Source organism: Lingula anatina, chromosome 3 (genome assembly GCF_051362555.1).
Source record: "Lingula anatina isolate TDL-2025a chromosome 3, LinAna3.0, whole genome shotgun sequence".
Classification (NCBI taxonomy): Eukaryota; Metazoa; Brachiopoda; class Lingulata; order Lingulida; family Lingulidae; genus Lingula; species Lingula anatina.
Window position 1 is genome coordinate 5,553,718 of NC_141769.1, and position 24,444 is coordinate 5,578,161.

The 24,444-nt window shown below is 34.1% G+C and overlaps 1 protein-coding gene, 2 long non-coding RNA genes and 1 pseudogene across 3 annotated transcripts; 2 read left to right on the forward strand and 2 right to left on the reverse strand.

The window, feature by feature from the left end:
- The first annotated feature begins 11,087 nt into the window (after positions 1–11,087).
- Positions 11,088–15,234, forward strand: LOC147762820 (uncharacterized). The gene is made up of 3 exons (XR_015333634.1): positions 11,088–13,005; positions 13,297–13,436; positions 14,900–15,234. It is a non-coding gene; the product is annotated as an uncharacterized LOC147762820 (long non-coding RNA).
- LOC106162812 (uncharacterized) lies at positions 14,035–16,581 on the reverse strand. The gene is made up of 3 exons (XR_002886439.2): positions 16,416–16,581; positions 15,672–15,748; positions 14,035–14,741 (listed from the first exon to the last, which is right to left on the reverse strand). It is a non-coding gene; the product is annotated as an uncharacterized LOC106162812 (long non-coding RNA).
- A 3,592-nt stretch (positions 16,582–20,173) lies between these two features.
- Positions 20,174–23,865, reverse strand: LOC112041543 (uncharacterized). Its single transcript, XM_024074890.2, has 3 exons — positions 23,276–23,865; positions 22,706–22,942; positions 20,174–21,582 (listed from the first exon to the last, which is right to left on the reverse strand). The coding sequence occupies exons 1-3, from the start codon at positions 23,551–23,553 to the stop codon at positions 21,579–21,581; spliced, it is 519 nt and encodes a 172-aa protein (XP_023930658.2). The 5' UTR covers positions 23,554–23,865; the 3' UTR covers positions 20,174–21,578.
- LOC147762821 (uncharacterized) lies at positions 21,721–22,649 on the forward strand (annotated as a pseudogene).
- Positions 23,866–24,444: the final 579 nt, after the last annotated feature.

Sequence of the window (24,444 nt, forward strand, 5' to 3'; positions counted from 1 at the left end):
TCGAAAATCAGCATGATCGTGTCACTTTTAGGGAATTTATGCTCTTTTTTCACTTTTTTCAGCATATATGCAGCACCGATAACACGATAAGTGGAAAACCATTTTACCTTTTGACTTGAAACTTACAGAACTGATGAATATTCATAATACGCCAGTCAAGTTCGAAAATCAGCATGATTGGGCCATTTTTAGGGAATTTATGCTGTTTTTTCACTTCTTTCAATATAAATGCAACACTGATAACACAATATAAGAAAAACGGATTGGCCAATTGTCATTATACTCACAGGAGTGGTCAATCTTACTAAAACGCAGGTTGAGTTCGAAAATCAGCATAATCGGGACATTATTTTAGAAGTTCTACTGTTTTTTCACATTTCCTCAGATTCAATTATTAGGCACGTTAACAGTCTCATTATTGAACTAATAAGATGCGTAGAAGTGTTTGTTTGATATTTCCTGCATCTTTACAACATTGTTAGTTGATTATGTAAAAAACATGGTAGACTTGTTATCATGTATTGTGTAATAAAGTGTCAAAAATGGAAATAAACTCATATCATTGCAGTTTGTCAGATTCAATCATCCACTATGTTCAGAATCTCAGAATGGAGGAAATTGGACATTTAACACTGTTCTATTGAAGAAACCCCTATTTTGGTCACTGCTCCCATGATGACCATTTAAGGAAAATCATGTCACTTACTGTTCTCAAATTTACAGGAAAGAAACATGGGACTAACATACAGCTTCAGTAAGCAATGCAGTCTGTTTTGTAAATTTTTCTGGCAAAAGTGTTTGTTTGATATTTCCTGCATCTTTACAACATTGTTAGTTAATTATGTAAAAGGGACTCGGAGCTCCCATGGACATGAAGCCGTATGGTAATCAAATTTTCTACATGTCCATGCTATTTATAGTCAATAATCAAAAATTTGTGATAATTATTCTATAATTTATTATGTAATGTTACATCAAAATTGACAATAATCAAAATCTGATGCAGTAAATGTTATAGAAAACTTTTTCTGCATGCTCAATCCACTCGAGATAAAAGAATGAGAGTAGAAGGCGACACTTATTAGCTTGTAAATTAGCAATAACACACCTTCACCATCTCTCCATTGCATGTAACATAGGGAAAAAAACATATCCTCTGTCCCAAGGCAAACATATCAGTTTCTTTGCAATATCTGTATGATCTATGAGTTTTCGCTTGTAACGTACCCTAGAATTCCTCAAAACAGCAATATTTAATCGTTTAGAGTTGCATGGGCGCTCAAAAAAATTATCTAGCTTCTCCCTGCCTACAACATCACAAACATACACCCTGCCATCCCTTTTTTCATTAACAAATGCGACATCGTTGTTATTTAAAAGAAAGCAGCTGTCCTTTCTTCTTGTTGATACACAGATATAAATTTTCTTCGGTGTTTGTCTGCAGTTGCTCTTTTCAATGTCTACAATACGCTTTGCTATTTGAGCTATCGGATTCTGTGCTTTTCTAACACTTCTTTTTAATTTTTGGAGGTAATTTTCATAGGGGAAGGCACATAGCTCATTTAAAGAGATCCCATAGTGTTGAACATCATCGGCTATGTGAAGTAATGAGTGAACATTATATGTCAAAAAAGCCTCTCCATATATCAGTTTTGACTTTTGGACAAAATATTTCAACAGTTCTCGTGCATAGACTAAATGGTCATTACGGAATTTTTCATCGCCTTCTAGAAGTACTGACATTGCGACAGACAGAGATAGAAAATGTTCATAAATGACCTCAGGCACAACTGTACGTAATACCAAAGGCCCTGTATACAGTAGAAATTGTCTGAATTCTGTGGCTTTCCATCTATCAATATAGTACAGTGACCGAGGTTGTCTAACAAATTCTCTTGGTAGTTTTCCATTCAGGGCTGTCAACTGGTCTGAAAGCATCTGTAAGTACCTATGTGAAAGTCTGCATTCTCTTGGGCCACATTTAAGAAATGTTAAGATACGCTTGACTATGCCTAGGCATACCAAGTGCATGTAGTCCAGAGGAAAACATTTTATGCATGAAATACCGGCATCAATCAAAGGTGATTTTTCATTCTGATGGTCCTTGTAATCCAAACAATTAAACTGTGCATCTGACCTTAAGGCGGGTGTAGCATCATCATCATCAATAATAAAAACAACACGTCCATTCCATTTGCCTTTGATCAGACATCTTTCACATGCGTGATATGCATTATGCCCTTTGATGCATTTTAAAAATGCTCTGGCAGGAGCATCGCATATAAATGCATAAACTGACACTGTCATTATAGCATCCCCAACTGTTATGCCATTCTGGGTTAAATCATTCAACTCGTTCAATAAGTCTGCCAAATAGTCATGCACTGAGATCGGTTTTGATGTACCACAATATAATGCTACTACAAACGGTTCAAAATCTTTAATACTGCACAATATTGGCCACATCTGTGTGTTTGAGCTCTTAAATAGAGGGACCCCGTCAACATTGAATGTCAAAATGATGTCATTTACATCTTTAAAGTACACCGGATGAGTTGAAACCACTTTAAGAATCCCACTCCTAATTCCTAAATACAGATAATCACCGCCACATTTTTGTATGTTATTGATGGATCGGGGAGTTTGCAGAAGTGTGCGCGCATCACAAGGAACCCTTAGGCCCTGTTTTCTAAGTATAGCTAGTAGTTCATTGATTGCAGAGCGAGTACGCCCATTCTTAGTGGCCCACTTGGATAAATCCTGCACTATATCAGGGGCAACATCTTGAGCAGACAGGTTGTCAGATTCTGATGTAGAATGAGAAGTTGTCTCTCCATCAACTTCACTTGCAAAAGATGGGCAATGATCAGTCAAACTGTGGTCACTGTCAGATTCAGCAACAACATTTTTAGAAACATCATGATTTCCGAAATGCATTTCAGGCATATTTTGTTCATCACTCTCATCTTCGCTAAGTTGTGCAATTAATTCTACCTCTGCACGTAACCTTCTCCAATTCCTTTTATAAGCCATGTATGCATAAACTGCAACAAAACAAAATAATTTTTGAAATACAAAAAAAGAAAGACATGAATACCCAGCTAGAACAGAAGCCAGGGCTGCCAGAGAGACTGCCAGGGAGACTGCTCTTTTGCAGTCTGGGGCTCCAGTGTGCAGTCTTCTTGAGCAGGCAGACTGCAAAGGAGGCTGCAATATCTTAAACATTTTCACAATGTACTGCAAACTAAACTGAAATAACTGACATTTTCAATGTTGGGCCAACCTATGCAATAAACAACCCAATAGTTATTTAAAAAGTGTTTTTCTTTGCAACTGAGAAGCACAATGTGCTAATCTTTTTATCCGTAACCTGCTATAGTTATCAGGCTGAAAAAATTTATTTTATTTTATTTTATTTTTTTAATTTTTTTTGATGAAGAGCTTGTCAATATGACTTTAAATTGTTTGGGTTAATAGCAGTTTTTGGCTTTATCCTTCAAGTTATATACACACCTATAAAAATTTTGAGTGAACAGATTTACATTTTTTAAATAATGATGTGAAAATATTTATTATTATTATTGCTTTTATTATTATTGAAATCACATTGCAAGCAGACTGCAGAGGGGACTGCTTTTCTAGCTGGGTAGAGAAGTCGAGAAGAGATATAAAGAGAAAATAGAGCTTAGCATTTTTGTGATTTGTCATACAAATTTATCTGCATATACATGGGTGAACGATCGCAAGGATAGTGAAAGGAATGACCAGAGGGTGTGGAGTAGTATTATAGATCCGTATAAATAATCTCTTTATCATAACCCCCCCCCCCCCAGAAATTGGATATTGTGGACATTCATCTTGATTTCCATGTTCTGTCTTAAATATGTATTTATATATTTTACTAAAGTAAATAAAAACGGTGCAATAAAAACCATTAAGAGATACAATTCAACCTCCTCACTTTTTTCACCATTGCTGAGCTTTTTGTGTACTCAAAATGACTTTATCAATTTAAATGTCAATCAGAAAAATCATTAACTTCAAATCAAGGTGGACAGACACAAGGACTCATTATAACTTTATTGTAATTGAACTCAAAAACATGATGACCAGGCTTGAAACATGAACATGCAGTAAGATGTATGCTTATATATTAGGTATCAAATATTATTTAAAGCTACATTTGTACTTATTCTTAATTCCAACAAAAACAATTTACCACCATGTTTCAGTCCCCCCCCCCTCCAAAAAGAAAATTTAATTGAATTAAATAAATAAATAACATAACATAGCTCAGTGTTTTATTTACAATTTGGAACTAGAGAGTCAGATGACTCGCTGACACTACAGAATACGAGTCATTTTTTTATTTTCAGGAGTCAAAATTTTCCCGCCTTTTTTTAATAGGTAATTTTTACTAGTAATGATGCATATATTATATAAATATATTATGTAAATAGATTGTATATGAATTGATGTTGTTTATTCGTAATTGTTGTATTCCAGACTAAAAGTATAGAATTCTATCGACAGGAACTGAAGCATTCAAAAAAAAAAAAAAAAAAAAAAAAAAGCTTTTGTATAAGTAACCCAAGTGTATTCAACATATGACAACAAACACACTAACAGTCATACAACTTCAAAATGATATGGACAAAAGTATGCATTTTGATTCTTTTTCTAACAAAAACCATTTAAACGAAGGATTATTAACATGATTAAACAAAAAATCATCAAGATAAACGATAAATTAAATTGATATGGATAAACTTTGTGTTGACTAGTATGTAAAAAAATTGTCAAAAATTATATGGACATAAATGGAAAACAAATTATATAGGAGGGAATAATATTGTCAAACACAAAAAAGAAGATAAATAAAGACAAGGAATTTCAATAGAAAATTGCTATGGCAATTACAAATAATATTCCAATCTGGAAAAATTATGTTTTGACTATTAAACATAAAAACACAATACTAGACTTTACCTGTGATTTTATACACATAGTGTGTAACATATTTTAAGCATTAAGAGTAATCTCTGTCACCAGTTTGCGGACTTAACTGTTTTTTAGGTCAAACCATTTTCATTTGGGTCTTAAAACGCAATGAAACATTTAAATTGAATTTAAAAACCCGTATTGTGCCTAGCAGCATATTGTACTATTAGTGTACTATCGGTGGCAAGTTGACATACTTTTTTCAACACAACAACGATCGGAAATAGGCCTACTAGTAGGTTTTTAATCGGCAATATTACAACACTTTTGAAAGTAATTAGTTGTGGCTGTCATACATTAGGGTCAAATGACGCACTAAATAATATTTTTTTGCGTCAATTTTAGGATTCATGCGTATTTTACGCATGACGCAGAGGTAAATAAAACACTGAATTGGCTAATAACAAGGGTTAAAACAGTGTCAGACAATGGCAAATATATACTAAATTTAATAAAATGTGCAGGATGTGATTTAATTTTGATTGTTTCCCCACAAAAGTATTACTCAATCTTATGTAAAGAATGAGAGAGCACTCAATACTTAGTTCAAGATGAATAGACTGAAGGCTAGATTGACAATACATCTATTACTGCAAGGGGTCATTTTAGATTTCACAAAAACAATATCTGAAAAGTATCTTAAATTTCATATTGGAAAAAATTTATGATACATGTAGAATAGAACCACAAAGAAGAAATTGCATGTGATGATTTGCATTTTCAATAAGTTAATTTTACTCATCTCCCTCCCACGGCCCCTTTTTATTTGTTACTGTTTTTTTTTTTTTTTTTTTTTTTTTTTTTTTTTTTTTTTACAGCATAGACTCGCCCTTCAAGAAATCGACGCCTTCAAGAAATCGACGAAAACCGGAAGTGCGTGTATTTTGCACTGTTTTTCCTGTCATGCCCATCATAAACACTGTGTTGTCAAGGAAAATGAAGCGTCTGATACAAAGTATCAAACGCGGCATTCACGTGCTTGCTGGCGATGCGTTCAGTACACTTTGTTTACACTGACAAGTCGAGGTCAGAAAAGCACAATGTTTTTCTATGTAATTACGCAGTTTCAATTTTGATTAGTGAATTTTCTTTTATCTGCATGGTCATTTTCCGAACATTTGTATAAGCCACGAAATATTTCTCATCGGAAAATCACCCAGCAGCTTTCCAAGTACAAACGAGTGACGTCATGACGCACTTCCGGTTTTCGTCGAGATCTTGAAGGGATTAGCGTTACGGTTTGCTGCACATTGAAAGCGTTCTATCTCAAAATGTACTCAACTGCTTGGATTGAAATTTACAGAACTTATTCTTCACATGATAACACACATATGTGCTTAATTTGAGAGCTTTAGCTGTTATATGTTTTTTACAGTGCCCATTCAAATTTGAAAAAGAGCTATTTTCCGTCGATTTCTTGAAGGGCAAGTCTAGCATTGTAAATTTCACACTGAAAGGTCTAACTTGTTTATTTACCTAAATTGTTCTATTTTTAACGTATTGACGTAATGTGTTTCCCACAATGCACTGTTGCTACACTGAAGTTCACGTGTTGAAGCTGCGTCCGTCAGTTGGAGTTGAGCGGGCACCTGCGTTAGACGTGTTTACATCGATTATCCGTGTTGATTACAGTATCACGGCGATGGAAGATAATTTCTTGTCATAGTGAAAGCATGGAGTAATTGTTGCTAAACAAAACTTGTGCGAAATTGTACAGGGGGCACTTTTAAAGTTTTTAGATCAAAATATGCTTTTCTTGTAAGATGTCCCAGTACCGCATGGACAAAATCGGCGCTGCTCTACCGAAACATTTGGCTGTTCAAGGCAACTCGTGAAAGGTATGATGCAATTTAGTAAACTGAAACGTTTAGAATCTATATCGTTGGTTAGGATACATTGTGGTTACTCATGTGTGGACGTAAAGTTTAATTTTTGCAGTAGGCCTATTCCCCCATCGCCATATAACGAAAAACTTTGATTTCTATCTCTCTTCTAAATGTATTTGTGTGGTGACTGAGCAGTAGGTTTTTACATTAAACTTAATGCCATTCAAATATTCTGAGATCTGTGGCCATCACTTGCGTCAAAATTTGCTGTGACCTCGTTGGTCAGAGGTTGAAGGTTTTATGAAAAAAGATAAAATTCGTGATTTCTAAACTGATCTATTGCAATAGCAGAAACAATTATCACAGTCACCACATAACTTGTTTTGATAAACATTTTAAATGAGAGGTTTATATAAGTTTGTTTGGGGGACTGCTGCAAGTACTTGAACGTCTGTTTGCATATAGATCGAGTTGCCTGTCACTTTCCCACGCTAGTTTGTTACTTTGTTTCTAATTGTGGCATTCAATCTGTTATGGAATTTTCAAATTTGGTCTGTGAGTGAATGTTTGCTTGATTAAAGCAAGACCATTTATATTTCAGGGAAGGGGGCTGTATTTAAGACAATAAGTTTTTCTTCTGTTTTCCTTTCAGTTGATAACAACAATAACTTTTTTTAATCTCAGAACCAAGCACCCCTGCACTTAAGCATTTGTTTTTATGGGAGGGGGGGGGGGGGGGCATTTCACTCCAGACCATTTGACTTTTATAAATGCCCTCTGTAAATTAACAGATCATCATGGACTGAATTAAAAAACTATCTGCAGTGTTGCCAACTCTACATGTAAATGAACATTTAAAGTCTATGCCAAATTTTTTAAAGCCTGTTCTACTTCAGCCAAGCAGGGTCCAAAAACGAGCAAGTGCCCGAAAAAAAAAAATTATCTCACTTTCTAGCCCTGTGCCGCTAGAGGTGGGCAATTGCTAGTCTAATACGATATTATAATTGTGGGGTATGTAGACTTCATATTCACGTAGCCTTCTACTGAAATTTTGTCGTTTAGAGTGAGCTTGCGTTCGTCAAAGTCGCACTGAGCGGTAAAATTTGACCTTGGCAACATCGTAACTTTGGTCACTATTCCTCAACTAGAGAGTGTGCGGGAAATTCCGGATAAGACATGACGTATCTTTTAATCAATATTGTATGTATAAAAAATCATTAAAATCCATCTTTGGAAAAAAATTGTTGCAGAATTTTTTGTACCAAAAATCGTGCAAAATCCAGGTTTTTGCGTCATCCATGACCCAAGACGGGCCCAACTCGGCGTTTGTTTACATTTGCAGATGTACTTAATTTTGGCGATTATCACAGGTTATTTTGGATATTATTACAGTTTTCAATTGATAGTCAAACAATGCGTGTCAGTTTTATATCTAACTTGTAAATTTAATATTGTTCCACCTTCTTTTTCTATGCCCTACTACCGGTACATGTACCTTGCATATGTTTCAATGTTACTTATGAAATTATGTAGGTAATTGAACATTTCTGAATCCAAAACTTAAGTTTAAAATAAAACAAAGTTGTTTTCCTTTATTTTCCACAGACAAATTCATCGTTTCTTAAATGAATATTTTAAAGGGTTAACAACTGTTTGTATGAGATTCACATTTAAGAATAAATAGTGTAAAGAACCCATAGGAATACAATATATATTCCATTTTACCACCAAAATGGTAGTTTTCACAATTATTTTGGAAACTGTTCTTGCCATCCAATCACATGGTGGCTGTACTCTGTAATAATCTTTTGAAATATTAAAATAAATTAAAAAATTACAGTACAGACTAATTTTGCATGTCAAAACTGATTCAGTACCCCAGTAACTATTGGTGAGAAGGGGGAAATTGTCATTTACTCCAGGAGAATCCATTTTGGGCTGATATGAACAGTTACCTCTTTTATATTCAATAAAAAACAGAGGGTAAAAAAACAACAGGATATAATTTTATTTTCAAAACAATGGTACAAGTATACATGCACAGGAAGTCCATATGCATGGGCGCTAGTAAGAATTCACAAAGTATTTAGTTATACAAAGTGTGTAAAAATGTAAAAAATACATAAATAAAAACAAAAAATATTTCCAAAATTAATATAAAATTTTCACTTTCATTGCACTAGGTTGAACTTAATGACTTTCCTATCTTTTTTTTTTTTTTTTTGCTGAAGAAATTTTCATACATGTTCCGTCTTCAAATGCGTTATCTCAAAATACATTAGCTATCCTTTAAAGACTGAAAATAAGAGAAAAATATGCTGATCACCAAGGGCAATTTATGTCTTTATTCAAAGCAGTTCCATATGCTTCTATTTGATATCTGATACAAAAATATGGAAATATGTATCTTGCTCCCTAAAAGGGCTCTACCTGTATTTGTGAACACCAGTCATTATATACTGGGTACAAATGAATGTGGAGTGCAAGTATCTTCAAAATACCTCTGTTATTATTTTGGGATCCTTTTTTTCTTTTTAAATTCTTGGTTGAATGTGAATAGCAATCAGCTGGCTCCTGGTAATCCATGTGAAAAATGTGTCCATAATATACTTGTTTGCAAAACTCACCGTTCCGAGATGAGCGGATAAGCTCCGCCCCCTTAGATATTGTTGCTACGTGTAACAAGCTATAGTCAAAATGGCGACCGAGCAGACGAACATCGTGTCAGATTCCTTAGAGAAAATACCTGAAAATATCGCAGTTAATTTCCTTCCGAATAGTAAATCTTTATCGAAAAAAGCTTTTGGAAAAGGACTGAATTATTTTACACAAGGTTATATTCACAATGTTAAGATTTCTGAGAGAAACGGAACAACTTATGTTGACGCAAACTGTTGGCGGTCGATGAGGAAAAATGAAGAACCGCACAAACTCCAAATCAAAATCGACGATAACATGTTATCAGATTCATTTTGTTCTTGTAAAGCCGGGTAAGTTTTTACATTTTCTCCTTTTTTTCTTTCAATTAAGATACTTTTAGAGGTACAAATGTTGCGTACGCCGTTCACGCCGTTCACGCCTTTCATTTGATCTATTGACCCATTAGAGCCTGCGTCACCAAAACAAACGGCAGCCATGCTGGAGGGAGACCGGAATCGTCTGCTGCGCATGAACAAGCCATGTCTGTAGTTCAGTTTTCGTTTTCTGTATTTTCTTTGATATTTAACCGAGCAAAATGATGAATTACTGCAGGGTATTTCATCGAGAGAAAATAACTAACTTTACAATCGTTCACAGACTGCCTACAGTGGTAACAATCCAAGGTGAAGGAACTAAAACCATAAACGGAGGAGAGACGGCGAGGTGGCTTTCAATCAAAACTCTTCGGAAAAGTAAAGGACAAAACTAATTTATTTTGTAGCAAAGAATGAAGAGCCAGCTGTGCAGATTTTTTACCATAAAAGAAAAAACAGTAGAAAACCAAAGACCTAGGTGTGTACGTTTGGGACGCACGTACACTGCATATATATTTAAAGTAGTGCCCAAAAAGTTTGGGTGGAGAGTGTGTTAATTTGTTAAAACGTGTGGAAATGCCCAGGCAGGGTTTCGACTTTTATAATGAAGACTCACCTATTGCCTTGGGTGTAATTTGTTATCAGTTTACGGTGCTCTCTAGATTTTATCGGCTGTCACCTACCTCTTTAATACCTGGTTAGCATTATTGCCGATTAGTGTCAAGGCTATATTTGTACTGTACACAGCTGAGCTGGGCCAATTAAATCAATTACCTGTATGAAGTGTATTTGGAAGTTAGTGGCTTAATTTTCGATTTGGTGTAGTGATAAGAGTAATTTTATTTTGCAAGTAAATTCTACCTCAGGTGTAATTGACATATAACCTCATGAAATGAATTTGCACTTTCCTCTGTAAAAATGTTAAATTCTGCTCCTTTCAACTGTAATGTTGTAAGTTACAATATAAATAAAAATCACTATTGTTATCTTTCTATTAATTTACATCTAGGAAATTGATCAGGCATTTCCCACCAAGCCCCACTGATTGGGTGCAAGTAAATTATATATATACAGGGGACAGGTATATATATATATATATATATATATATATATATATATATATATATATATATATATATATAAAAGCTTTTGATGACAGGTACAAAAGGCAGTTAGATGACACACAAGGTAGAAGCAGCAAAAAATATTCCAAGATCTCTGTGACCAGCTGAGGAGACAGGATCTGAACAAAAGGAGAGTGAAAACCAGTGCATGACAGGAGTTATTTAATTGAAGTGACACTCAGAACTCAGCATTTCATGTTCACTTTTATTCATACAAAATGTGCACTTTTCCTATATGTTTAAGCAAATGAAGATCAATTCATGAACTGAATTATTGTTATTTTACATTGGACATCATAAATACATAAGTGTAAAAAATGCCTTGCTTCTGAGAATGACTGAATAATAATAAAATCCTAACAATTGTATGAATGGTTGCATTCATGGTGAATATTAAACTCTCACAAACAACAGTCTTGTTACATGTACTTTCTAATGAACCAAAAAGAAGTACAAGAATGCTGAAATAATTTCTGACAGCTTCACGATGTAGAGATAAGTCATAACTGACAGCAATATTTCATGTCATAAGACAATCCTGCATACATTCTTCCTTGAGTCCACAAGGGTTTATCCTGATGATCAGCTCAAATTTCTCCTTATATCTATCCTTTATGAAAAAAGTTGCTTCTATGTAAGGTTTAACTTATGATTACACATTAAACTCTCTCAAACCATAACTGTTATTACCCAATGAACAAGAAAAATGAAGTACAAGATAACTGAACTATCTTCTGACAACACGATGTTGGATAAGTAGCATTTGGTAGGATTTCACGTTTTTAGACTGTCTCGAGTTCATATCGGTCGATCCCGCTGATCAGCAGAAGCTTCAGCTTGTATGTGTTCTTTTCCCTTTGGTGTACTTGATCGCGATATGAAGTTTATTTTATTTTATTTGGTTCACCTATATTACCGCTACTATTCCCCGTCGTTCATTCCCTCCAGCATGGCCGCGGGACTAGTGTTACGGAGCAAATATGACGTCACTGTAATGGGTTAATTATATCTAGCCTACTGTAGTACCACACTCGTGGACATGTTTATATTTGCGCAATGAAACTTCTGTAGAATGTGACACGATATTGAGTCATTCAGAATGTGATAAATATATTTTTTGGTCAAATGGTGTCAAAGTGAGTATAGCGAATCTATCAGTTACATGTACACATTAAAACACCAAAACAATGTATGTACAACAAAATGAAAGATAATAATTATATAAACAACACTATTCAGCAATTTATGAAAATTAATAGCCGTATGGTAGTGTATCAAATGAGTCTTGCTGAATGACACGTTTAGTGTACACAACCCGGTAAACTTTATCAAGTATACAAGTACATAATTAGATTTCTGTGTTTTACACACAATGATTAGAAAACCACCCTTGAAAACGTGTAAGTGTTCTCTTGTATTTGATTTTTTTTTTTGGGGGGGGGGGGGGAGTATACATTTGAGTAAAAAAAGATTTTTACAGTTTGGAAAAATAATTCTTACCATATGAGGTGTATTAAATTTGAAGCAAAAATATTAGTATCACTGCATCAAGAAAAAAATTTAAAAAGTCTTCACCAGACAAAAATCCAAAACCACCCCCTAGAAAATCAAATGGTTGCTGTCTCAGTGAGTTTTTTTAATAGACTGTTAACTTGCATTTTTTTCATCCCTATTCCCAGTATGTTTTGAATAAATTTTTAAAAATATATAGATATTTATTTTCATGAATCCAGCATTTTCAACCATGTGCTGAATGCTTTATTTTGCTTTTCCCCAGAAAAATCATGAAAATTATTAATTTTTCAGTTTGAATGGACATTGTTCCCATATAGTTGGACTCCTCAAGACACTCCAGGGATTTAAACTTCACAATTTCACACATGTACCAGACCAACAAAGCTGTACTAGCATACCACAGCAATGGCATGTACCAAGGGGTGACAAAATTCAGCCAGTGCCATTGAACCATGTTGTAGTAGCAAGGTCTGTTGGAAATAGGAAAAGACGTCCTGTTTTGTGTCACATTCAGCCAGACTGTGTGTAAGTATGCATTGGATATTGTACACAGATATCATTTGGGACGAGGCCTTTAAGATCTAACTTAAATAACTCATATGCTTGAAAGCCCATACTATGGTTTTTATTACATACTTTTTAGCAATAAAATTCTACAGAGATAATATTTTTATGTACAGTACAGACATCGGGTAGTTTGTTTTCGACCCGAGTGTAGTGTTACATTGTGTAACACTCAAATTACACTAGATGATTTAATAGTATTATTTCAAACCCTGGGTGTTCAAGTTATGTGAAAATATTGTTGAATTTCAGATTACCAAAGATAACCCATCAAGACATCAACATCCTCAAAAACTTGAAAGGGACCCCATTGGCCTATTGCTTCAGTGGATGTTCCAAAAGTAGATACACCATTAGGAGAAGTGCAACTTGGCTCATATCTATCTTATCAGGTAAAAATCTGTGTGATATCGAATTACATTTTCGACAACAAGTTCTCATCAGCTTTTGGCCAAAAATTGGCAAAATTGGGGTTAAAAAATCACTGTATACAATAAAGCATTTTTCACTTCTATATATACACATTTTCATTTAAATAAGTACCATTAAAAGTTATTTCTACAATTATACTTCATTTTTTAATCATCAATTATCTTCATGTGAGCTTTTATCAGTGACAAAAGTATCTTGAAATAAAGTTAAAAAGCAACATATTGTCCATATCTTATTTACACTCTGAAATAAGTTAGTTGGTATAATGTTTGAAATAATTTGGTAATTTTTAACTTTTGCAATTAGTCTTTCAATGTGAACCCTGTGTTTAGCTATTTTTTGAGTCTGGTATGTTTGTGCTGCTGTCATTTGGGCCCCACTAGATGAAAATGGAGGAATGTTCAATCTGAGCCCTAATGTTTTTAATTCTTTTTCTATTGTAAATCCTTTGTCAGCCATGACAGAGTCTCCTTCAGCAATATAACCTTGTTGCTTAAGCTTATCTAAATGTTCAAAAAATGCACTCTGTTCAGTTATGCATTTATCAGATATAGACCCAGTAAATAGTTCTAAAATGAAAATAACAGATCCACTGGGATCACAGCCAATAAGACCCTTCAGCGTTGTATTGGACTTGTAATCACTATACATCTGACTTTGCAAACCAAGAGCAGATGGAGTTTGTGTTTTGAACTCTGTACCATCAATAATAACCAATGTATTTGGAAAATCAGCTTTAAAGTCTTTTGGCATATTCTCAATAATGATATTTCTATGTGGCCAAATTGACAGTTGTCCAAACTTAAGATGCATGTGGACTATCCATGTATTAAAAACAATTCCAGCAGACTGAACAGTTAAACCAAACCTAATGGCAATATCCTTTAAACCAAAATTATGACGTAACTGTATCAACACAGAAAATAAGCAGTCCTCTTGTGTCAAAATTTTATTATCATTCCGCCCTTTTTCATACTGTAGTATATAGTTGTCTGGTAGCAAAAAATTGAACAGACTTTTAAACCTCTCATGAGTAATTCCTGTGTAGTACTTAAAGAGTCCTTATATCTTCTGTTCTTTGTCTAAAATGCTTTCTATTCCAAATTTCATTTGATCATTAATTTTTTCCTTCAGCTGTTTATTTTCGTTTTTCAATTTCATGATCATTGACTCCAATTGCTTGATTTTGTTATTTTTCAAGTCTAATTCACCACGCAATATGTGTAAATCTGTAGATGTAGCTAACATGTCCATTGGAGAAACCCCTGCAATAAAACACACACACACACACACACACACACACACACATATAGATAGATAAATAGATAGATAGATAGATTTACAATTATAATAAATGTATATGCTGACATGAGTTCTTATTTAAATATACATTTAATTTTCAATTATGACTGGTTTATTTCAGACAAGAAACATCAAAAGGACAGAGTGTGTGGTGACAATCTGTTTTCAAACCATCGCCAGTGATTTTACCCGAGGAATATGTTATTTTGAACAATGAATATAATGACACAGATTTTGTTAAGCTGGAACTTAAAACCAGATATCAATCTTTGTCAAAAGATTGGTTTGAGGCACGCAAGACCAGACTAACTGCCTCAAATTTTGGTCGTGTGATCAATAGAAAATCAGTACCTACTGAAAATTTTTTACGAAACTTATTTTCATCAAAACAGATTACAGCTCCATCTTTAGAATATGGAAAACGTCATGAAAGTGAAGCTAAGAAGGGATACATGGAGCGACACAGAAATACCCATTTTCATGAATGTGGGTTAGTTATTAACAAGGACTACGCATTCCTGGGGGCAACTCCAGATGGAAAGTTGTGTGACAATGGACAAACCGGAATTGTAGAAATTAAATGTCCCTTCACAGCAAGAAACATGAAAATTTTGACTGCATGCGAAGACATTGCCAATTTTTGTTTTGAAAACAATAATGGGGAAATAAGATTAAAAACAACCCATGACTATTACGCTCAAATTCAAGGACAGCTCATGATAACAGGATGCGACTTCTGTGAATTTATTGTATTTACACAATGTGATATGCATATTCAGATGATTATGCCAGATCAAGCTTACATGACAGAACTTCTACAAAAACTATCCAGATTTTTCAAAGACTTTGCAAAACCATTTTTGCCTAATACTTTAAGCTTGAAATAAACTTACACTGTTCTTCTGTCTAAGTGCCTGTACCAGTTTCTGTTTCAACAGTTGATTCAGATGCATGTGAATTATCCTCATCACTGCAAGAACAAAAAATAATTTTAACTAAAAAAAATTATAATCTATGAATTTTTTGTTATGTATACAGCTGAAATGGGCATAATGGGGACATTAAATAAAGAATGTTGTTCACAAATAAATGAAATTATTGAATGGGGGCCACAAGTCCAATTTTTTTAAACTTTATTTAAACATGGAACATTATCCATAAATTTTGTGATCACTTGTACACCAGAACCAATAAATTTCCCACTGAATGCATTTCAAAAGTTTTGAGCATGAGCAAAACATTAGGGTCAGCTATTCTAATATCCAGGAACGTACAAAGAATTGTATTTCAGACGGCATTCTTGCTCATTCCGTCTCGGGCCTATATCTGGAATGTGCAAGAATCATTTGATGTTCATTCTGAGCATTCTAGCGGCATTCTTTCAAAGCCGTAAGAATTAAGGTAAATTTGAAATTCCCTCCCAAATGGTGCATGAAATTAAAATTCTATTCATTCCAGTTGGTTCTGCTTGATTCCTGCCGATTCCGAATAAGTGTGACAGGGGTATTAGTTTGAACAAAGCATGTTCTGTTGTGTACATAATTCCTGATCAACTTTTTATCAAGAAATGAGTTATTGAAAATTATGCTTAATTTACATGTTCTCAGATGTTTTGATGTGTAATATAATAATATTACCTTTCAACCTCCTGCAATAGTCTTTTCCTTGCTTTCCTTGCTTTTCTGAAGGCACTGCTGTCAAAGGGAATAGGATCAGGATAATCTGATGTTGGGCCAATGGCATTTTTGAAATGCTACATGAATAAAAAAATGTATAGTTTTTATCATAAGGGTTTATGGTTTAAATCGAAGACATAAACATCAAACATATTTCCATAACACCGGTGGTTTAACAAGGAAAAAGCCCCAGTAAATAGGGAAAATACACAATTTTACGATGCGTGGCTGTTACATTTCCTGTCCTGCAATAAAAACTTACTTAATCTGTCGCCATATTAATATTCGGCGCCATCTTCACGTTTTGAATACCGTTTACTGTAAATAAATTGTTTTTGTAATGAACTGAATAAGTTAATACTTGCACTGCATAAATAAGAGCTTTAACTCACCTTTGAACATATGTACATGTATGTGTTTTTTTGTTACATTCTTAACGCTAAACTGCCTGTGTGGACGACCGCATGCACGAATCCAGGTTAGACACTTCTCCAGCTGTATATTTGGCTCCGGACAGATGATTGTTTGTCCGGTAAGATTGTGGCTGTTTACACATGCGTATCACGTGACATTAATTATACGGTTCTATTGGTTAAAACAATGCTGTCAATCACTCATCTCGGAACGGTGAATTACTGACTTTTCATGATTTACTGTAGTGAGTTCTTTGACTGTGTAACATATCACTGTCCGGAGGCTATCATTTTCTTTAATATCTTATCTTAAAGTTTATACTGACATCAAACTGTTGATATGGTTTTCTGGGGGCGTTCCTTTCTTTTGAATGGCATCTTATGTCAGATTTGATATTATTACCAAAATATCTCACAACAGCAGACTGGATGTTATTATCACTAAGTGACATACTTTTTAATGACTCAAGCCAAAAAAAAAATTAATTAGCACTCAAAAATAGCAATGATAAAAAATATTCCATATTAAGTAGCAACCCTGTATAGTATACAGTGTGTCACTGTCATAGTGAGAGTTGTTATGGAAAATAATACGTGAAAAAACGTCATCGGTGCTGCAGATCGACCATAACATGGTTTTAGAATGGAAAAATATGCCGTTTGCCTTTCAAGTTACATAGCTTTGGGTTTGCAGACTAAAAGGTGAGTCTTTTTTGCATTCACTAAGTTTCATATAAGCGCCGAAATGTAAAGAAATGATTTTGGAGTAACCTCCCTTCGCATAGTTCAGCACTTGTTGACGTTCAGTACCAGTGAAATGTTACATTTTGTTGCAAAGTTACAGTTGTACTTTGTGTAGGCCTGCTTGCGTACCTTTATCCGTTCTATTTCCTTTATTTGGAGTTGGATTCTAGACCTTTTCCAAAATAGGGTGTGTGCGTGTCTATACACACCTGTTAACTAGCACATTGCGCAATCAGCATTACAGGTGTACATTACAGGTCTCTCTTGGGCAAGTTTTACATTATAAGCTTAAATATTGTGATTTTTAAACAATTTTTCTCAATTTATCTGAAATTGTTGGTAGTAAAGAAAAGTCTTCAAATTAAACAAGTTTTTAAAAAGTAGTTTGTCAAGGCACAGCCACACTTTATGACCAATGCACACTTTATGACCTATGCATTGTGCTTTTTCATTTTTAGTGAAATGTTGACAGCATCCTATCCCTGCCTAAGCTATATATATATATATATATATATATATATATATATATATATATATATATATATATATATATATATAAGCCAATACTTCATTATTTTTTATAACTAGCCTATTATTAGTAGGACCAAGGAACTATTAATACTATATACTATGGTAAGAAATTACTTTGATAAACAACTGGTGTGAGACTGTTTTTTTAATATATGGATTTTTTTTAATCTATGGAAATTTCAGTTTTTATCTGCTTTGTATAAATTTCTTGTTTCTACATACATGTATGATTTTATCATTATATTATATTTATTTTTAACAGATTCCCGTATTTCATATCTGCTGACAATAAGGGAAGAGGTATTCTAGTCAAGACCAGGGAAAATTTATTTCCATACGATTTTGTGGGATGGTGCTGTTGATGCAGGTGTGACTGAACAAGAGATGGTGTTTTGTAGAGTCTAAGATATTGTTTACCCTAGAAACCTTTCTCATAGCAGACAAGTTCTGGAACATTATTTTCTCTAAGTATTAACCCTCAATCACCTTTCAGGGGCCTCGCAGGCCCGGACCCATGTATCTTTTGCTCTCTCTTCGTTCGCATGAGGTTTTGAGCCTGTTCCTTTCATGTAATCCTCAAGCAACTTATACCCCATCAATGGATAAATAATTAGTTTTGAAATAATTTACAACATATGTAGAAATTAACTTTTCCAAAAGTTAGTCCCATTTCCTGGAAACCGGGCCTCTTAGGCCCGGTCGCTTGATAATTTTACTTCCACATGGGATAAATAAGTCCATGTTACCTCAAATAGCTTTGCTATAAAATGTTTTACACAAGCAATATCATGTGTGCTATGACTATCAGTATGGTCAATGAAATCTGCCTGTGAAAAATTCAAGACCTGGAGAAATTATTATTTATGAGTAATCGGTCACCTTGGTCACCTGATATGCAGATATCAGTTTAAATCTATCATTATTACACACCTGATAGACTGCGCTATCTTTGCGAAACTTTCCATTTTGAGAAAAAAAAAAAAAAAAAAAAAAAAAAAAAAAAAAAAAAAAAAAAAAAAAAAACGTTTTTCTGCATTTTCCATACACAGTGTATACTCATGCATCCAAGTGGAGGTAAAGGGAGCAAGGGACTGGTGTAACATGAAAATCTGAAAATCTGACTCCCCATGAAAATTTGACTCCCCCACCACAAATGTTCATAAATCTTATTTTATTTGAGTATATGACTGTGATATTGTAGTATGTAAAATGGAGGATACTTTGGCACTTTTTTTAAAGTTTGCAGGTGAATATTTTCATGAAAAAAAATATGAAAATTAAAAATGTGCACTTAACTGCCCATTGTCTCCCCTTTGAAAAAGCTATTTATTTGATATTGGATGATCATTTCTACATCTTTCCTTTAAATTTACTTTATGAAGATTATATTGGAAATATTTGAAAGTTTGATGGTAAACTATTGGGTGAAAAAACTAAAAAAAAACATGAAAAATAAAAAACTAAAAATGTGCATTTTATCACCCAATAACTCCCCTATGAAAAAGCTATTTATTTGATATTTGATGATCATTCTGACATCTTTTCTATTAGGATACTTTATGAAAAATATATTGGAAATATTTAAAAGTTTGATGATAAAATAGTGAGTGAAAGAATGAAAAATAAATCATGAAAATCTTCATTTTTATACCCATGAGATTTGGATTCTCATAAAGAAAAGGACCTATTTTATATTCGGTCACCATACCATTGTTTTCTACATAGTTTGCACAGAGATGTACATTTTGTTATTATTTGAAAGTTTGGTGGTGAAAATTTTGGTGAATATTTTTAAAACAAGTATTCATCTTACTACCTGTAGGTTTTGCACTTCCATGTCAAAATGCTACATTTTTAACTCAAGAAATTGGCCCCATCCCCTTTTTACTGAATTCTTTCTTATATAGCATACCCAGTATTTTACCATTCAAACTTTCAAATATTTCCAATATATTCTTCATTAAGTATCCTTAAAGAAAAGATGTCAGAATGATCATCAAATATCAAATAGATAGCCTTTTCATAGGGGAGTCATTGGGTGTTAGAATTGTATCTTAAAAGATTATTAGAGTACAGCAACATATGGGGGCCACTCGGCTTGTTGACAAGTACATATTCCAAAATAATTGCAGATGACTGCCATATTGGTGTTAAAAAAGGATTTATTTTCTTTCTATAAGTTGTTTATTGTGAATCTCATACAAAGAGCTTTTATGCCTTTACACCATAAACCTTTATAATAAAAACTATACAATTTTTCATTCATGTAGCATTTCAAAAATGCCAATGGCCCAACATCAGATTATCCTGATCCTGTTCCCTTTGACAACAGTGTCTTCAGAAAAGCAAGGAAATCAAGGAAAAGACTATTGCAGGAGGATGAAAGGTATTTTATTATACAACACAACTATGCAACAAAATATCTGAGAACATGTAAATTAGGCATAATGTTCAGTTACACATTTGAGAAATATGTGCGGAATATGTACACAAGAGAGCGTGCATTGTTCAAATTTAATATTTAATTTCATAACAGAGATGGGATGCCAGAGAAGAAACGTCTACATAAACAAGCAGAAACTGAAGGAAGAGAGATAGACACTTCTGATCATCAGGAAACAGGAAAAGGTGAAACAGAAACAGGTGTCTTTATACTTATTACTTATTTGCTTTCAGCCTAAGATATGGCACACCATATGTTAGATAAAATAAAGGTAGTTTTGTTAACATCTCTGCATGTAATACTGGATCAGGTGCAATTCGTTCAGTAAACATGTCACAGTTAGTAAACACAATAAAATCACAGAAAGGTGCAGATGTCACAAGCAACTACCCTTGTACTTGATAGTAATAGTCATGAGTAGGTGAAAGATGGATATTCCCATTATTTTCAACTAAACAAAAGTGAGGTAATGCTAAGCAATCAGAAATAGATTTATCTCTACCAGCATATGGACACTTTATCTCAATAATACCAGTAATACTTTTATCACAAAGTTTTCCATCAGGTGAAGCCCCTAAAAATGAAAAGGCAGGGTTTACTACCAGACAATATCATGTATGTGTACAGATGTATATTTTGAGGTGTATGCAGCTTTGGCTAGAGGCTCATGGGTTTTGCCATAAGTAGTAGCAGTTGATGTAAAAAAACACTCATCAAAAATTGATGAAACAAATTTATCTGTAAAATCTTTTTTCATCTTAAGGATTTTACTGAACTGAGAAGCAGTTATTCTATTTTTTCTAGCACTAAACCATGAATCACATGCTGCTTGTCTGGTGGTATTACTTTCAAGCTTGTAGCAATCATCAAGGGTCATTGGCACTACAGCATTACACTCTTGTATTATGTTTGACGCGTATGTGGGGACATTCTGTGGGAATTTAACGTTGCCACATGGGTGAACTTCTGCTGATGGAACATCTTTATAGTTTTTCATCTGAAACAAAAAATAAGTAACATTCAAATACTAAAAGTCACCAATTTCTTTGCAGATAATAGTGGACTGGCTCTATTGGCTGCTGCAGTTAAAATCAAGGAACAAGAAATGAAAATAGAAAATATGAAAATAGAAAATATGAATGCTAAACTAGCTCATATCATGGAGGAGCAGCAGATAAAGAAAAATAAAATGCATCATAATGGAACACAGACTGATGCTTTTCCTTCTCAACATTTTTCAGTTGACACTGTTAAGGAGTCAAAAAATCTGATGGTTTTTTATACAGGCCTGAGCGGAGATATGTTTGAAACTCTGCTTTCTTATTCAATACCAGACCAATCTGACAACCCATTACACTATCCACATCGCAGAAGAAATATTCGGAACTTGTCTGCTAGAAATCAACTTTTCTTGTACTTTGCCGATTACGAAATGGCTTTCATGTTAAAGATTTGGCATTTAGATTCAAAATTTCAGTTCAGTCTCTTAGTGACATATTCAATGTTTGGATTAAGCACATGTACATGAAATTGGGCTATCTTAACTGGTGGCCTCCAAGCAATGTCATTGTAGATAATATGCCTGCAACCTATAGGCACGATTTTCCAACATTAGTTGCCATTATTGACTGCACAGAAATAAAAACGGAGAAACCATCATCTATGAAAAGTCAGAGTCAGTGTTATTCAGAATACAAGTCAACTACAACTTTAAAATCTCTAGTATGTGTGGATCCTCGAGGCTCCATTATGTTTGTTTCTAATCTTTTCTGAGGATCCATTTCAGATAATGAAATATGTGAGAAAAGTGGATTTTTTGACCATTTAAAAACATTTATTGAGCATGGTAGTTTGTCACAAGGTGATGCTATTATGGCAGACAAGGGATTTCGTATAGAAAAGGAATTGTCCAAACTTGGCTTGGAACTAAATATTCCTCCTTTTTCAACACAATCAGCTCAAATGTCACCAGGAGATGTTGCTTTGACAAGAAAAATTGCTGCACACAGAATTCATGTTGAATGGGCAATAAACAGAATTAAGAATTTCAAATTAGTTGCAAGAAAAATTAACGTACTGGGGTATATAATAATTTTTTTAATATTCAAAGCAGTACATACTTTTCTTGTAATATGGCAGTATATACAGGCTTTCTTTTCCTGTCAGTGGCAGATTTGGCCTTGGACATGACCATTTCCATCACTGGTGCAGGGGAGATCTTTTTTCCTCTAGGTTTGTGCCACTGTTGAGGTAAACTGGTGGCTGACAGCTCAGCAGGCACTTCCTTCAAACCATACTGCTGGTAGTGTGCCAGAGTGTGCACTAGACCGTATATGTGAGAGCAATCCCCACTCATTCTGAAAGCAATAACAATAGTTTCTCCTATTTAGAAGAAATGTTTTCAGTTAATCAAAATTTTCACCAAACAGTTTAGTGATCCTACGTTCAGAAAAAAAGTGTATCAGACCATATGGGCCTTTAACTATTTATTGGTTTGATATATCGATACAGACTGTGACCAAACTAAAATGCATGAGATATTTATGAAGGACCCTCCATTATCCATAGTCTAGACGATAGCTAATCATGCACATAAACCAGATGGCACTAGAAGTATCTTAAATTGTGACTCAAAGACACGTTCTTCTGGAGAAATCTAGATGTAAAGTCCAAAATAATAAGGTACCTACCCAGCAACATAGCTGCACTGACTGTTAACGATCTTATTGTCAGTGCACGATAAAGTCAATGGAAGGCCATGCGGCGGGTCGCTCTTCCCCATTGACCGGTAGCACTTTGCACGCACGTCCACCTCTCCCTTCTCCTTCTGCTCACAGAAACACACCGCGTGGATATACCCCTCCACAAAATATGAGTATCCCTTTTGTTTACTACGCTTAGATAAAGTATTAGTGAAGCAACACAACGAAATTTCTCCCGGCAGAACCTCTAAACGAGTAGTCGCCATGTTTACACAAGTATGTGCTTTTTGTCCTACTTTCGGTCGTCGCTAGGCAAAAATTGAAGTGGGCGGAGCTAAGGGATCGGTGTATTGTATGTCAGTTTTGGCTAAAGTAATATTCATAACTTGCTGGGGCAGGTGCTTCTCCTGCCCTCAGAATAGACAGATCAAGTTGGCCAACGAGTTTATTGGAGCCTTGTTAACTGCTTTAATTTAAAAGGCAAAAAGTTTCAAAAAAACTTTTAAAAAGTTCAGTGCATATTCATGAGGCTGAATGAACACTTCCCAGGACAAGTGCTTTAAGGACATGAATTTTAAATGTTTACTTAGTGTTGTTTATCACACAGATTTCAATATTTTGCACTTTTAAAAACAAAAATGTAAATTTTAAATAGATTAGGGGTATTTTTTCAAATTATAATTAAATTGGAAGGGTCTTATTTTAAATAATTTAATATGTAAGAGACAAAAATAGTACTAGTACATAGAAATAAATCTTGAGCAGTAAAATAACAGAACAAGACAGAAGTGCATATAATATAATGATTAAACCGGAGTTGAAGGATTTTTTATCAAAACCCTCTCAGGCTTTAAAAAGTACAACCTGGTCATAGGCCAGTACTTCATTGTAAATATTTATTCAATTAAAAAAAATCTTGTTTTATTTATAACTAGATCTAGCAATAGGCCTATATGTCTTTCTATATTGGTCAAAATTCACACTGGATTTCTTGTGGATTGGATCGTAGGCTAACTATACCATTTTCGTTGTTTTAAGAATGAAGTATAGCCTATAACTCTTGGAATATTTCTGATGTTAGAAGTACAGCACTTATTCGTATTTTAGTTTTATTTTGACTTGTTTGCTCTGATATTCAGAATATTTAAGAAAACTTG